General features: G+C 37.9%; 1 protein-coding gene across 1 annotated transcript in view; it reads left to right on the plus strand.

Moving 5' to 3' along the window:
* Positions 1 to 16,873, plus strand: part of NRDE2 (NRDE-2, necessary for RNA interference, domain containing) — a 30,597-nt gene that overhangs the window by 9,912 nt on the left and 3,812 nt on the right. The window contains exons 6-12 of the mRNA XM_010394068.4: positions 70 to 472; positions 4,075 to 4,208; positions 6,237 to 6,357; positions 8,364 to 8,539; positions 9,233 to 9,619; positions 10,779 to 11,707; positions 13,911 to 14,049. Coding sequence (XP_010392370.3) covers positions 70 to 472; positions 4,075 to 4,208; positions 6,237 to 6,357; positions 8,364 to 8,539; positions 9,233 to 9,619; positions 10,779 to 11,707; positions 13,911 to 14,049 — 2,289 coding nt within the window. The remainder of the gene's footprint in view (positions 1 to 69; positions 473 to 4,074; positions 4,209 to 6,236; positions 6,358 to 8,363; positions 8,540 to 9,232; positions 9,620 to 10,778; positions 11,708 to 13,910; positions 14,050 to 16,873) is intronic.

The following is a 16,873-nucleotide window of genomic DNA, read 5'->3' on the forward strand; positions in this document are numbered from 1 at the left end:
TGGCAGCATTCTTGTGATTCTAGTGATCATTCTTCCTAAGGTTGTAGTGATGTTTCTTTTTGTTTTAAGGATGAATTAATGAGAGGACCTAGCCTGTATGCCAGTAGCGGAGAGCAGGAATTAAGAAGAAAATCACTCAAGTTAATCCTGGAAAAGAAACTGGCTATTTTGGAGAGGGCAATTGAAAGCAATCCAAGTAATATTGATCTAAAACTTGCCAGGCTGAAGCTTTGCACAGAATTCTGGGAACCACCAGCTTTGATCAAAGAATGGCAGAAGCTAATTTTTTTACATCCCAATAATCCAGAGATGTGGAAGAAATACCTTCTGTTCTGTCAAAGTCAGTTCACTACCTTTTCTGTTTCAAAGATCAACAGTCTCTATGGAAAGTGTTTGACAACACTGGCAGCTGTACAGGATGGCAGCATGGTATCCCATCCTCTGCTGCCTGGCACAGAGGAAGCTATGCTGGGTAAGGTTCTTTCTGTTTCATATTATGGTCAGATTGGTCTTCACAGGAGCTAACTGCATTAAGAAAAGATTTTCCTATGTATTGCACGAAGCTTTTCTCCTCTTCAAAATGCCTGGCATCCTGATTTCTTAGCTGAGAATTAAAGCAGATACTCCAACCAAATATGGATGTAGCAGATCCTTCTCTTCCCCAGGAGAGCTTATGATACAACATCCAGTAAAGTCTAACGTGTTGAGTGGTTTATAGTACAATGTCAAGACTGGAGAATTGCAGCCAACAGCTGGAGATGTGCTTTTATAAAAAGGAGACTTGTGAAAAAAACAATTATCTTTTGTTCAGAAGTTTTACAGCTGATTACTTTAATCCAGAAAAGAGAAGGAACATTACAAGTCTGATGTGAAATATTCTTGAGAATCCCAGTTTGTAGATGGAGAATTCTAAGCTGTAATACCATGTGATCATGCCTTTTGTATTTATTCTATGCATACATCTACTACTTCATAATTTATTATATAATTTTCCCTGGAAGGAAAATAAGTCGGATAGTTAGGATGCTGGAGTGGATTCAGGGAAGAGATGAGTTCATGCTCAGTTCTGGCATGGTCTTTAAATTTATTTGGAGCTAAATGACTTAGCCTATCCATTTCAGTATTGCTTCTCTATCTTGGTGTGTCATTGTGATTATTAATCTGTGAATAGACTGAGGAGGGGAAAATATTAGTGTTACCATAAATATCACCATGTCTTGGTTTTTTTTCTTTTAAAATTAGTTTTCAATCTAAAAGAGACTATTATGGAGGAGTCCACTTTTTTCATGTACATCATAGTCCAAGAAACCTCTTGTTTTTATCCAGTCCTGTAATTCCTGTTGGAGCAACAATGTTATGCAATATCCAGTCTGGACTTACAGATTGAGATGCTGGGTTACCAGATTAGTTTTAGGTGTTCAGATCTCATACGATCTTTGGCTGATTGATCTTGGATCAAGCACTGGAAAAAGTGCTGCGAAGGGAAAATGCTCTACTGACCAGTGGATATTGTACAGCCTCGTAGCTTCTAATTACTTCTGCTATCTCTGATTTCCAATATTTCAGTCACTTTTGTACACTAACCACAATGAATGATTCTCAGGACAAGTGTTTTATTCAGAATCTATTTTTGGAAATGGGAAGTTTTTTCTTTCGTTTTGTTTTCCTGTACATATTTGAACATGTGACTCATGAAATACAAACTCATGAAGCAGTTTGCCAACTGCTATGAGAATTTTTTTTTTTTTTAATAGAGTTTCTTTAGCAAGTTAACTAATATTAGATTGAAGTTTTTCTAAGTACTTTTTTGCTGGCAATATCCACAGATAGGTTAAAATGAAAATGCACTCAACTTCATGAGTGGAACAGAAACACAAATAACTACTTGTTGTTCTCTTTTAAGCCTATAGTGATTTGTTTATGAATGCTCTCAAGTATTCTATTTTTCCCCTTCAGAATTCAAATGATAGGATTAGAGAAATTTCCATTGGGAGACTTCTTGTTTTGAGATTTCTTTATTAGTGACTCAACTATGTAATTCTTGGGCTGAGTTTTAATTGACAGTGTACTTATGAGGAAGGTTACCAAGTTGTTTGTTAAGCTGAAATAGAATATTTCACAAATTAATTATGAGGTGAGTAGCAGTGTAGGTGTACATTAGGCTTGTATCTTCAACCTTTGACCTTTGCTAAGGACAAAGTGTTAAGAGCTCTAATTTTAAATAGTGCAGAACTGTGCCATCTAGTGTTCAGTTCAGTATGCAGTATTATCTACTGGGAAATAGGTAGGTGCTTTTTTAAAGTATTTCTAAATCTAAAAAAGGTAAAACTGAATTTAATTAAAATGATAGATCAGTCTTAATGTAAATTTTGAGATAAGAATTTATAATACTTTAAATTTACTAGGAACTGTTAATATAAAGCAGATGATAAAGTATTCTTAAATTTTGATGTGTAAAGGGAGTCCTGTTTTTCAAATTATACCTAGTGGTTGGGGAGAAACATCCTTATCTTTTAAGTCAGTTCAGCTGCAGAAGTGTCTTAGCATCATGGACTGAATTAAGTATGTATTCATGCTTTTTTCAGTTTTTGCCACAAAGAAAATGCTGATCTTTGCATTTCTTCAAATACCTTTTTGTTTTTTCTAATGCAGAAAATTTTACACTCTAATTTATTTTTGGCACCAGTTTGGCAGCAAATCCTGATGAGACATTCTCTACATTCAGAGTATTTTAATCCAAGTTCATCTCTGAAGCTGAGAGACTAGGAAAGGACAATTTTTTCAGTGTAGTTGGACACAGTGCCTAAATCGATTAAAATACTTGGGAAGATTGTATTATAAACTTAATCATTGTTTTTGTTGTTAAATACCTTCAGAAGTCTCAAAGTTTTTGTTAACAGCAGTAATCATTGACTTTACAGAAAAAATTGGATTAAATGCCTACTTTATATCTTCTAGCTGAAGTCAGGTTTTTATGTGCATGCATCTTATATACATCTAAATTCCGATAAAAGGAGTGAATAATTTCTCACGTATTAAATATAAGATGATGATTAAGAGCAGTTGATGCTAACCTATGTTGTTACATGTGTATCTAGACACCTAAATATTTGGATTGTTTAAAACCCTCCAAAGCTAATGTGTTTAGTGAAGGAATAGTAGTATTTGAAGAACTGTTTTACTGTTTTCCAAGCTGTGGGTGATTTATTTAAGTCTTTATGGGCTTGGGGTTTTTTTGCAAGTTGATTATGATTTAAAGCAATTTGAACAGCTTCTATTTTGTTAGGACTGGAATGTAATTTGGAGTGACTGAGTGTCACTGAAATGTCCTTGAGCTGCCTCATAATCGAGGTGTTTGGAACACCTCTTATTTCTCCAACTCTTCCGTTTAAGACTCTTGTTGCAAAATACGAAGAGAAACACTGGGACTTTGCTTCCCTTTTTAAGCTGAGACTGAGGCTCAGTGTGTACTAGGGATATGGCAGTCTAGGGATATAGACAAATAATTTGTTGAAGAGCAAGGGATAGGGCTCTTCCCTAATTATAAGCAGTAATATTTTGACCAAAAGACTGGTCTTCTCTTAACTCAGGTCTTACATAAAGGAAAAGGGAATGACAATTGGAATGAAAATGATATATTGCAAACATATTATCAATGTAAATATGTCACGCAAAACTGAGACAAAAAGGATTTTTGTTGTTATCTCCTGCTGCGTGCATTGTGATAATGCCCAGCATCTTCAAAGAGGGCTATGACCCACAGGCAGACGTTGGATACAGTGACGTTCAGGCCATTGTATTTAACTTTCCATCAGTAAGGACAGTGCGTGTATGGCATGAATAAAAAGTTACCTCTTTGGCACATTTAAAGTGGGCAGTCCTAAAGTTAATTAAACAGTGACAATTTTGACATGCAGTTATGCTAGTTACTCCCTGTGTTTTGGATTTTGATACTGTTCCAAAACAATTATGTTCTACAGCATGTTGTGTATGTATTTTTATATTTGTGGGCTGTAATGAAATACTTTGCAACAAAATTTGAAATACTAAAATTTTATCTTGTTTACCTTACAGCTATATTTATTCAGCAATGCCACTTTCTGAGACAGGCTGGCCATTCTGAGAAAGCAGTGTCTTTGTTTCAGGCTCTGATTGACTTCACCTTCTTTAAACCTGACAGTGTAAAAGATCTGCCAACAAGAGGACAGGTAGCAATTTCCATTTAAATGGGTGTGTGTCTTTATGTATTTCAGAGAATCCTGTACCAGAAAAATGTTGATGAATTTTTAAGGACATAGGGAAATATTTTGGATAACAGTTTACTTAGAGGTTCTTCAAGGTGATGCTTGCATTGAAAAAATGCTTGTGAGTCCTCTGGAACTACAGGCCAAATGGCTTCTTCTACTGTATATTATATAAGTGTGATAACCAGTAATTTTCTATCTTTTTTAATAATTAAAGATGGAAAAAATTGAACTAGCTGACCAATGTCTGTGTCTAGTTAGCACTTGCCCTGCTTCTTTTCCCCCAAAATGCTGTTGTTCTGTTACTGTTGATGGAGAGAGCAGATAGGCCATAAAATCTTTCCGTTCCATACAGTTTTTGCAAAAGTCTCTTAGGTTCTCTGTTACCTATTTCCATTAATTTGGTGGCTACATTAGGAAGACTTTCGTGCTTTCAAGTGCCTTTTATTCGACCCATGAGATACTGTTCAGTTTATAATGGTAAATGTTGAAGTACTAAATCACTTTTTCTCTTAATTTGTTCAGGAGAATATTGCACGTGCACCCCACTAATAGTAAGGAAATATTTGGATGATATTTGGATAGTATTTGGATGCCAGTAGCATCTTCCCACTGAACTGTTAGGAACTGTTTCCTTTTTAATGAGTGGTAGAGAGGCCACCATTTAGGCAGCTGGGCTACTGTAGAGGGTAAAAATTGAATTTGCTTCTGTTACCTCACTGTCTTCCCCAGAAACCCAGACTCCAGTTCTTGCTCTCTCGATTAATACTGTTACCCACAAATGGAGCAATCTTACAGCTTAAAAAATAGTGGTGTCTCCTTAAAGAGCTAAAATTTAGAGTTCAGTCATAGCTATCATGGAGGATTTGGTGTAATTGCACAGATACACATAGTTACAATTCCAGTCATTTGAAAAACTGCATTATCTGTAGTATTTAAAAAATCTTAGAGCAGGATGAAAAGGAACCTCAATTCAAAAGGACCATGTTTAGGTTGGAAAGTGCAGTTCTTGAAAATAGGAAAATGCCGGATTTACAGCTGATCACACATTCTGCTGTCTTACAGAAGTGTTATGACTCAGTCTGGAATTACTTGTTTCTGTACTTTTTTCACAGTTCACTTTCTCACTTGCAGCAAAGAATAAATCCATGAGGAGCAGAATTGTATTTTGCAGTTGCTGTAAGCCCTGAATTTTCTGATGTGTTGATGCTTGATTTTTCTTGGAGTAAATTTTATTGTTAATATTTGTACTAACAGTCACATCTCAATGTCCAAGCCAGGGGTTGGTACACAGCAGAAGCATGTAATAGGAGAGGGATGGTCATTAGAGCTACGGATACACAATGCAGAGGAGGGCTTGATGAACATAGAGATGACTGATTGCATACTGGCAGTGACAAATTCACTAGGACTAGAACCCCGGACTTCTGATTCCATGGAAAAGCACCCTGACCTTGTTGACCACCTTTAAACCTGAAAGATGAAAGTCCTTACTGATCTTTTTCTCTTGTCCTTAGTCCAGTCATATTTATGTGCAACTGTAACATTTTGATTTGACCATAGGTGTGTGACTGAGTTATCATTCCATTAGCCAAACTCTTCATGGTCCCGTGGAAGTTAGGGAGGGAGGGGAGTTTTGGGTTCTGAAAGCTGCATCCTGGGGACTTTGGATCTTTATCTTCGAAGGATCTATAAAGGACTGAGGCACAAAAGTATTTTGCTTTCTTTAAAGCCTGTTACCTTTTAAAACAATCTTTATTTTCACGAGAAGAGCTGATGACAGTCCTTATGTGCCACAGGCATAACTGAAGTACTCAGTTGTTCCTGATGAATCTTAAGTAGCATCTAACAAAGTCTTCAGATACAGAAATTATATCCAGATAGGTGTTTTTAGGGTCTGGAAAACTTAAGTTGACACAGCTGATGTCTGTACAACAGCAAAAATTATTTTTCAATATGTTTTGTTTCGGTCAATCCTGTCGAAAACAATAGGTGGAATTCTTTGAGCCCTTTTGGGATAGCGGAGAACCACGAATTGGAGAAAAAGGAGCAAGAGGCTGGAAAGCATGGATGCACCAACAAGAAAAGGGTGGCTGGGTTGTTCTTAAGCCTGGTATGTGTGTGTCAGTATGTGTAGTTGTATGTCCATATGTTCTTCTAAACATTTTGATTAGAATTATATAATCTGATTTTTGTCGTGTTTTTGCATACAAATTTAAAAAAATATTTACTGAGATCAGGATGATGTATATCACACTTCACAGGGAATAGCATGTTTTGAATGTTCCGTGCATGTTATTGTTTATGGAACATTTTTGTCCTTTATACAGTGAGAATTAAGGAAGAGGGTGACATATCCTCCACTTTACGTTGAAAAATTCAAGCTAAAGGTGTGAGTACTTGGTGGAGATTCATGACCATCAAAAGTGAAAGGAAGCTACTTCCCTTAAGACCCTTTCACCATATTAATAGATGAGGTGGTATTATATTATTAGATGACAGTTGCCTCAAGGATACCTAGATTTATGATTCCATTTCTAGAATCAGATTTCAGTTTCTTAAGCAAAGGTGTAGTTAAAATAGGAGGAAAACCTTTCCTTTCTCTTTGTGATGCAGAAAATGAAGGAATTGTGTCTTCACTTGGCTGGATTGCTTCTGGATGAGCAGGGACGCAGAAAACACTCCCCGCTGCTTAGCCTCACTTTGTCATGTGGTCTACAGCACTTCCTTTCAAGTCAAGGACTGTTTCTCAAACAGCTAAAGCTTTCAGGGAAGCAGGAGGCTGGAATGTGTCTGACCAAAGATGAGCAGTCTTTGCTTTTACTAATCCTACTGCTGTAGCAGCTCTGATGAAGCAAGTTTGGGTCTGCTTTCAGTAAAAAAGGAAGTGAAAGTGCTCCCCTTGTCCCTGGTTTAAGATGGAATTTCCTTAGCCTGTTGCTGAGGTCAGCAGTTTTATTTTTGATGGCTCTAGACATTTTGTTCACAAATTGAGAAGACTCAGTACAGAGAAGAGGACCACTGTCAGTCTTGGGCAGATCCAATATGTACCAGTGCTTTCCCCATACGTGTCAACCCCTAAAGTTCAGGTGCAATCTACAATTGAGTGTTCATCAAAAACCATCAGGTTTCTTCAAACTTTGATTAGATTGTGGAAATGCTGTCTTCTTTCATAGAGTTGCTGACTAAAGGAGATACTGTTGATCACAAAAATACATAGAGAGTAAAAATCTTGCAACAACCTGGTTGTTTTACCTCAAATTTAAGAAGAGGTGGGATTGGGAGTGTTTCACCTAGTTAATGGCAAATGTCAGGATCAAGAATTTGGAGGTGGTGTAGAAATGGCTTCATTTTTGTAACCATTAAGTTTTGAGGGCTATTTCTTTTCCTCATCAATAAAAAACATCTCTGCAAGCTTTCCCTTCGCCTATAGGTGCTCCTCAGTTTCTGCATGGAATTAATATATTGCTGTCAGAGGAAAAATATGGTAATTTTGTCCAATAGTCCAGAAAGATTATAATAGTGGCATGTGGTTAAGCATGTCCATTTTTGTGTATGTGTCAGTACATGGGTTGTTTCAACTGCACATTAATTAAAATGCTGAAAATACCACATACTATAAAGTAACATGGCCAAACTTGTTTTGCAATGTTTAATGTTAAAGTACCATTTTTAATACACAGTGGTTTTCTTAAAATGTTTTATGCACACTAGTATTCATAGAGCATACTTGAAATTTTATGCCCAGGTATGAAGAATCTAAATTGCACAAAAGGATGACTGACTCTTGGCTGTTGCTTGCAAATTGGTGTTGATAAAAGTGGTCCACAGCCTGTCAGTGTTTCCTTTTCTCCTCTGTGAAAAAGTTTGAGTGCTGACACTAATTCACAGCTTTTAAAAGTTTGGAAGCTTCCTACCTTCCTATTTTTACAGACTTGGTGTCAAAACCCAGAACCGTGATGTGGAAGTTCTCAGCTATGTCTTGTATGTTGTTTTATTAACACTGTATTTACTTCCATTGTTAAAGTAGTTAAAGTGTATGTCATGTCTGGCTTTTGGACTTGGTGGATTAATTTTTCTTTAATAATTTTGTGTGTTTATATATTGATTTGATTTTAGATGATGAGGATGATGAAGAGATAGATGAGGATCAAGAAATAAAAGATAAAACTCTTCCCAAGTGGCATATTTGGTTGGATGTTGAATATTCCCGTGAAGCAAGGCACTGGTTACCTTGGAGGCCAGACAAAACCAAAAAGGAAACTGAAGAAGATTGTGAAGATCCAGAAAGACAGGTCACTGCGCTATAATAGAACAAGGGGAGATGATAAGACTAGTTATCCTTTATTTTGAATTCATTGCCATGTTTTTGGGTATTTTAGAAGAGTAATACTTTCCTTTGTTTGGAAAAAAGATCTTTTCTTTGAAATTCAAAATTTGCCTGAGGTTTTGTGCTGAGACTTCTGAAAACCATGGGAAGCTCATGGTAAACTTTGGAAAGTCTGGAGGCAAATAGCCTGTCTTTGCTGTTCAGTGATTCCTGTCATCTGTGTGGAGAAATCTCACAGAAATATGTGCTTAAGAAGAGATGTGCATTAAATGAAGTTTTCATTGCCTTCAAGTCAGATAGTTGGATAATTTTTATTCCTTGGGAAATAGGTCAAGTCAGACACTGATTTTCAAATCGGAATGTGTTAAATGGCCTATGCATTAAAGTCTTCAGACCTTCATTTTCTAAGTTTTCTGTGGAGGTCTTTGTTGCTCACAGGCAAAGAAATCTCTTGACAGCAAGTTTACAGTCTGACTGGAGAAACAGATTGCTTGTTTAACTTGTCCGTTTTTAATTTAAATGACATTCTGATACCATTTAATAGTAATTCTAAATCATATTGATTTGAAAAAGTTCTTTAATTATATAAATTATGGATTTTCTGCTTTTATTTGATTGCATAAATTAATGGAATTTGTTTTAATTTCGGTTTTTTTAGGTGTTATTTGATGATCTTGGACCATCTTTAATCCGTCTTTCTAATCCAAGGCTTCAGCATCAACTATTGTACTCTTTTTTGCAATTCCTGGGAGTTCCATGTACAAGTAAACCTTTTCCTTCCAGTCTCTATGTTGCCATGGATGAAAATAACATCTTTGACAGTGTGCTTTATGATGATAAACCACTGACTTCTGTTGATTTTCCACTTTCTGGATTCAGCAGTATTGGTCATATGGATACTATGTTACGAGGCAGGCATCAGATAGGCCGCTGTAAAGAAGGAGAGGAGTTCATACAGAATGTCTTCCAAGTTCTGTCCCAGATATTTACAGGAAAGGAAAAATCTAACCTGGCTATTTGTTGGCTACAGTATGAAATATCTAAGGTAATGAAGAGTCTGCGTATAATCAATTTTGTGATGTGTGGCTTTCTTCTGTTTTAATGTTTATATTGAATTTAAATAAATTTTCATTCAAGTTGTCTTGCAGGACTAAGTATTCAAATTGGGAAATGCCAGTTAAGATTGCACAAGGGGAAAAAAAAGCAAAAACCCCTTTTCTTCAGTGCATGTTACAGGGTGGCATGCTTGTAGCAAACTATTTTGAAGTTTTGGATAAATGTTATTATATGATACATTGTATGCTGGGCAGGAATCGCTGCAAGGGGTTTTTTACAGTGCAAAATGAGTCAGCCAAGTACTGCTAAGTGAATAATCCCTGATACCATAACAAAAACACCTAATCAAGAAACTTTCTGCCTCCTATACAAGTTACTTTTGTAGTGTTCTTGAAGGATATAACACCATATCACTTTCCCCAACTCTGGCAGTGTCCAAGGCCAGGTTAGATAAGGCCTTGAACAGTCTGGTGTAGTGTGAGGTGTCCCTGCCTGCAGCAGGAGGGCTTAGGACTAGATAATCTTTAAGGTCCCTTCCAACCCTCAAAATTCTGAGATTCTGTGCATATGGGTTTATTCAAGTAAAACTTCTCTAATAAATGCGCACAGAAGGGCAGAGGTTCCAGGTTGCCTTTCTAGTTCTTAAGAAAGTTTGATACTGTGTTTCCTTATGGGTAAGCTCACCCTCTCTTACCTCAACACTACCTGACAAGAAGATCTCATGTCCTGTAGTCTTCCCATCCAATCTCCACATTTGTCTGTTAGCATGTTCCTGATGTGAAAAGCTACTTGGGTTTATTTGTGGTAGTCATAAGCTACATCATTTTTTTTCCTTTTCTCAACCATCACAAGTTAGCAGCTCTGTGTTTGAGCAGCTGACCTTTTAAAAGAGTGAAGTTTGATATTGTTACTTAATGTCAGCAGCAGGAGTAAGAATGATAAACCTTTGTAATTTACTGTGTTGGAGGGAGCTGACAACAGGCAGTTGTGACAACAGTATTCAGTAGCAACAGATCTGGCTGGTGGTAAAATATGAAACAATATGAAAACAAAACACAGTAATGAAATAAAAAAAATGCTGTGAAGGTTTTTTTTTCCTTTCTTCTTCCATCCCTCTCAAAATATGCTCTGTTTATTTTCTCCTGCAGGTAATTCAGTGTCTCCAAGCAAAAAAGAAAAAGAAGCTAAAAGCACAAGGGAGGAAGAGTAAAAAGTTGGCCAAGAATTTCCTTAAAGCACCTGACAACCGAAACAACCTTTGTCTCTGGAAACTTTATGCATACCTAGAGTGGCTGCTTGGTAACACAGATGATGCCAGGAAGGTGTTTGACACAGCTCTTTGCACAGCAGGCACAGGAGGATTGAAGAGTGCCCAGCTCTGCAGCCTCAGCCTGCTTTATGCTCAGCTGGAAGTGGAACTGCTAGAAAGTATAGAAGGAGCTGTTATGTCACGTGCTGTTCACATATTGACCAAATTGACTGAAAACGGACCATATGTGCCCTATAGTGGACAAGTGTTATCTGTGAATGTCTTGAAAGCTCGTAAAACATATGAGCATGCACTGCAAGATTATTTAAGTAAAACACCAGTTTCTGATCAGGATCAGGTCAATGATACTGATCAGCTGGTTAACCTGGTTGGTTGTTATGCACTGTTCCAGTATTTGACTGTTGGGATTGATGCTGCAGTATTAATTTATACCCAGGCTTCAGAAAAACTTGAAGCTTCTGGTTCACAGAAATGTGAAAATACTGGAGAGAATTTTGGCATTCTAAATTTTCCCACTGCTCTTGAAGCTGTCACACTGCTGCATACAAATTTACTGAGATTCCACATGAAAATTAGTGTTTATCCTTTGAATCCCCTTCGAGAGGCACTAATGGAGGCTCTGAAACGGTATCCTAGCAACCAATCTCTTTGGAGGTCATACATCCACATCCAGAGGAAGTCTCACAGTGCGAGCAAAGCACGAAGATTTTTTGATAATGTCACAAGGTCTTCTAACTCTTTAGAGCCATGGCTGTTCGCAATCCAAGCAGAGCAGATGAGAAAAAAACTCACAGAGAAGGTCCAGAGGTAATACCTTGCAGCTCCTTACAATTACGCTTTTTTGAATCTGTCTAATCACCTAACAGAGGAGAGAAAATGCTATCACAGTTCTCATTTTTCAGATGAAGAAGCTGTAGCCTAGAGGTTTTTTGTTCAAGGCCGAACAGGGAGTCAGTGGCAGAATCTTGAACAGAATTGGAGCCCTGGGTGATAGCCTTATGTCCTTTCTACTGAGCCAGATTGTATTTGAATTTGTTTGATTACTTGCTACTGGCATCAGGATGATACACTTTTCTTTAAGGAATTATTAAATAACTAAGCCTGCTTAGATGGTCAAGATAGACACTGTGAGCTTAGAAACTGCTGTATTTTAGTACTACAGCAATAAAGAGCATAATACAGAGAGCTACGCTGCAGTTTCTGTCTGAGCTGGCTGCCCTACTTAACTCCTGAATCACAGAATACAGTTGTGGCAGATCTGTTTCCATAGTGAGTCCTTGAGAGTTCAGTTTTCATATGGGGCTGTTACTAGGTAGAAGAGGCTGAAAATTCTATGAATTCACAGTGGTCTTGGCTCAAATTTTTTGCTCCTGAGAAAGGTGAAAAGGGTAGGAGATATGGGGAACAAGGTACATGTTCATTCCTAGAGCTCAGTCTCTTAACTGTTGTCTTCTCGTTGTTTGGAGCTACGTATCCACTGCTACCTACGTATCTCCAGTGACATCGACAGCTTGGTTGGTTGTGTCTGCACATAGCAACAGATTTCTAGGGAAGAGTTACCTGGAAGTTTTACATAGCTGTAAGCTCACAATATTCACACTTGGTGAAATGACGTAATTATCAGTATATTTGCAATTATGGGGCATCCACTTCTTTGACTGCTGCAGACTGGCAGCAGGCATTCAGACATGCTAGTGACATTCCTGAGCTGTTACTACAATTTAGGATGACACAGACTAAGGGTTCTACAGCCACCAAATGTAAATGAAGATTGTACTTCGATTTTCTGTTAATTACAGATTAACGCTATGATAGGTTTTCATTATTGTTACTTGGAACTGAAAATTTCAGAATTATTTTCTCAGTGACGTTGAGTTCCTTTCCAGATTGTTCACTGCTAGTAAAGCCTTTCCTATACATTATATTTATAAGGAATAAGTTGGGTGTTGCAAGAGCAGAGCTGAACTACTGCAGCAGGGAGACAAGTGGCCTGTCAGTCATGCATAAAACTAATGTTTTGTGATGTTGTGACAAAATAAGAAAATGTCTGTGCTATGTCTGACTATTTCATATTCTGGTTTGTATTTCTGCTTAAGTGCATGGAATTCAGATGAAAAAATGAACATGAAGGGTAAAACAGGAACGTTCGTAAGTCAATGTTAGGTACAAGGCTTCAAATGTTTGACTACATGCAGAGTAGGTTACATAATATTCCCTTATGGCAAAGGTTAAGATGAGAGGGAAAATTACTTGAAAGGCACATGAGAAAAAGAGACAGCTTAGGAGCCAAATGTTAATGGGGAGTGGAACAAGCTGACAGGCTAAGAGAACATACACAGGCAAGTGATGTTGCCATCAGTGCTCCAGTCTTTTTCTTCAAGCTCAAGCATCAAAAGTAAGCCAGTCCGTATCAACTGTAGAAGGAAATCAGTGCTTTGGTGAAAACTACATACCTTCTTTTGTGCTCTGCCTGGAACTTAGGGGATTTGAATCTCTGGGTGAAAATTACTGTTGTAATTGTGGTTGAAATCCAGAGTTGTAATTTTGACCTTGATCGAAGACCAATGTATGGCCTTATAAAAGTGAGGGGTAAATTTGAACAAACTTGCCTGGGCACCAGAAGAAGATGTGCTGATCCAGACTTGAATTTCTTTTGAGCTGTTGTGCCAAGCTTAGAATGATCTTGGAGGTAGACTAAGACGTTTTAAGATCATATGATAGTGGATTATCATGTTCAAAGATAAATGATTTTTGAACATGCTACATGAATTTTCAAAAAATATTAATTTATATTTTTTCCCTAATTTTCCTATTTAGAAATGTGTTGATTTCATTAGCAAGTTCTAAAAATTTGGTTTATAACATTGAGTTCATAGCATGAATTACCAAAGCCTGGCTATATACGGTGCTGTGAACAGACAGTACATTGTTCTTTACCCCTTCTTACCTGGATGTGGTCCCTTGGCTTAGGTTTAAAGGACTGTTGTTTCTTCTCTCCTCTGTGTTTCAGGGCAGATGTTGGTGAAATACACTGTACTATTCCTGAAACTGGATTAACAAATCGGATTGTAGCTCTATTTGAACATGCAGTTCAGAGTGAAAATGGTACCCATTGTCCACTGCTGTGGAGAATGTATTTGAACTTTATGGTAAGAAGAGTATCAGTTTTGTTTTGTTTTGGAATTCTCATAAGCACAGCTGGAATACTGCTTAGGAAAATGAATACTAAATGCTGCCATGCTTCTGTGATTTGCAAGGTGATATATTTGAATTGTACTGCTCCTAATTGTTGGGAACATTAAGGAAAAGGTAATTCACGTGGATTAGGAGTAATAGCTTCTGACAGTGTAGTCTTAATACAGATGCAGACATTGTGTCTGTCATCTTACACAGATAAAAAGTATGTCATATCAATAGATGTCAAGCTGCTTGCCAGTGGAGTAGACCCTAGCATATATTGGTGAAGGAATTTGCACTTCCTGTTGAACTTCGAAGTTCCTGTCAGCTGATTTCTTCATTCCATTGTGATCCCTTCTGGATGGCAACGTGACCCTTGGGTGTATCAGCCACTCCTCTCAGTTTTGTGTCATCTGCAGGATTGCTGAGAGTGTACTCTGCACCATTAGCCAGATCATTAATGAAGCTGTTAAATGAGATTGGTCCCAATTAGTGTCCCCCAGGGTACTGCTAGTCACTGACCTGCAACTAGACTTGATCCATGGATCACCACCCTCTGGGCCCAGACTTTGTGACAGTTTTCTCACTGTCTGTGCATCCAGTTCTTTTGTCAACTGCTTATTTAGGAGGCTCTTACAGGAGACAGTATCAAAGGCCTTACTGAAGTCCAGACAGACAATGTCCACTGCTCTCCCCTTATCCACCAGGCCAGTCATTTAATCATGGCAGTTTATTGAGTTGGTCTGTCATGAGCTTGAGTGAATTCACAGTCTGCTGCTGAGTTTCTTTTCACTCACGTGCCTGGAAATAGTTTCCAGGGTTAGCTGCTCTGCTACCTTCCCAGGGCACAAGGTGAGGCTGACCAGCCTGTAGTTCACTGCATACTCCTTTTTCCTCTTCTTGAAAGCAGGAGTGATGTTTTACTTTCTTCAGTCTTTGGGTGCTTCTCCCAGTTGCTGTGATCAGTCAAAGATTGTCAAGAGTGACCTCTCAGTGACATCTGCCAGCTCCTTCAACACTTGAGGTTCAGTCCACATGCAAAATAAATGCATGGTAGGCAGAACATAGCTATAGCTTCTATAACTTGCCTTCAATTTTGACAGTCTTTTGAAACTTAAAAGCTGCATGTAAAAGTTCTGTTAACTGGTGTTGCAGTTCAATGCTAAAAAGCAATAATATTTGTTTCTTCCATAATTCCCCATGGAAGTACATAAATAAAATCATATAGTCAGCTTTGCTATCTTGGTTTTCTGGCTTCTCCAAAGTACAATATGGAAGATGAAAACACTACGGTAATGACTTTCATTTCCCAGTGTTACTCCTCTGTTCACATCCCCTGGTGTAATGAGTTGTCAGAGGGGGATCCAGAAGGCTGTGAAATACAGAGGAGGCAGGGGAAGGAGAGATCTTGTTTTGTGTTTGAGAAGATCTCTTGCATGAGACTGTTAATTGTAACCATTTCTACACAAATACTTGCTTGTAAATATTTTATACAACTTTCTTTGTAGGAATGTACAACTGAATTACTGCTATTCTTTACAAACTAATAATGACACCCCAGTATGCATAAATGCTAAAGATCGCCCATTATGTATTTTATCACTAGTGCTTCATTTGTGGAAGATACCTTTCCACAAGAACAACAAGGAGTATTTACTAGATGCTAATAAGATGGAGGAAAATACTGTTACAGTAATAGCTTGGAATAACATTGTTTAGAGAAGCAAAATCAATTAGAAATATTAAAATTTTCAGATATAGTCATAGAAGAACTTGTGATTGTTCAGTATTACACTAAGTTCTGTAGATCTCTCTGTTTTCTCTTTGCTGATGAAACATAGGTTGTGGACAGTGATATGGGCTGGACTCTGGCTGAACTGCCAGGCTCAAAGGCTTGTAGTCAGCAGTATGAACTCTGCTGCAGGCCAGCCACTGGTGCTGTACCCCAGGGATTGATACTGGGACCAGTGCCCTTTAACATCGTCAGTAATGATCTGGATGATGAGAGTCTGTACCATCAGCAAGTTTGCAGCTGATAAAAATCAAGAGGAGTGGCCAAAGCACCATGTTCTGCTCTTGGTCTGTCCAGGCTCCTTTTGAATAGCCGAGAACCATGAAAATGAATGAGGGGTTGGAGCATGTGTCATACAGGGAGAGGCTGGGGATTTGCGGTCATTCATCTTGGAGAAGTGAAGGCTCCTGGAAGATACTGTCAAAGTATGGAAATACCTCATAAGAGGGTGTGAAGACAGCCAGAATCTTCTCAGTGCTGCCTCGTGACAAGACAAGAGGCAATAGCCACAAGATTAAATATGTAAAATTCCATTCAGACATGAGAAAAAGCTTTTTACTGGGAGGGTGATGAAACACTGGAATAGATTGTCCCAGAGGTTATGTAGTCTCCAACCATGAAGATACTCAAAACCCAACGGGATGTGGTTCTGAGCAGCCTGCTTTTGCTGATCCTGCTTTGAGCAGAGGGCTTGGAGCAGATGGTCTCCAGAGCTTCCTTCCAACCTCTGCAATTCTGTGAAAAAGGCAGAGGCAGGACACTACTGAAAGCTCTTTGCAGAGCTGCAAAAGAGTTCCTAAATTTCAAGAACTGACAAGGGAACCTTTTGATTTTTAGCAGCAGTACTGATGTAGTCAGAATAGAAGAAAACATAAACTCATTATGAAAGACTTCTCCAAATATCACAAAATATTTAGTGTATTTTCAGTATTCTGAAATTAGTGGGGTTTTTTTGTTTTGCTGTAAAAACCCATTTGTTAAGTGTTCTTTAAAGTATCTCAATT

This window comes from Corvus cornix, chromosome 5 (assembly GCF_000738735.6).
Source record: "Corvus cornix cornix isolate S_Up_H32 chromosome 5, ASM73873v5, whole genome shotgun sequence".
NCBI classification, from domain to species: Eukaryota; Metazoa; Chordata; class Aves; order Passeriformes; family Corvidae; genus Corvus; species Corvus cornix.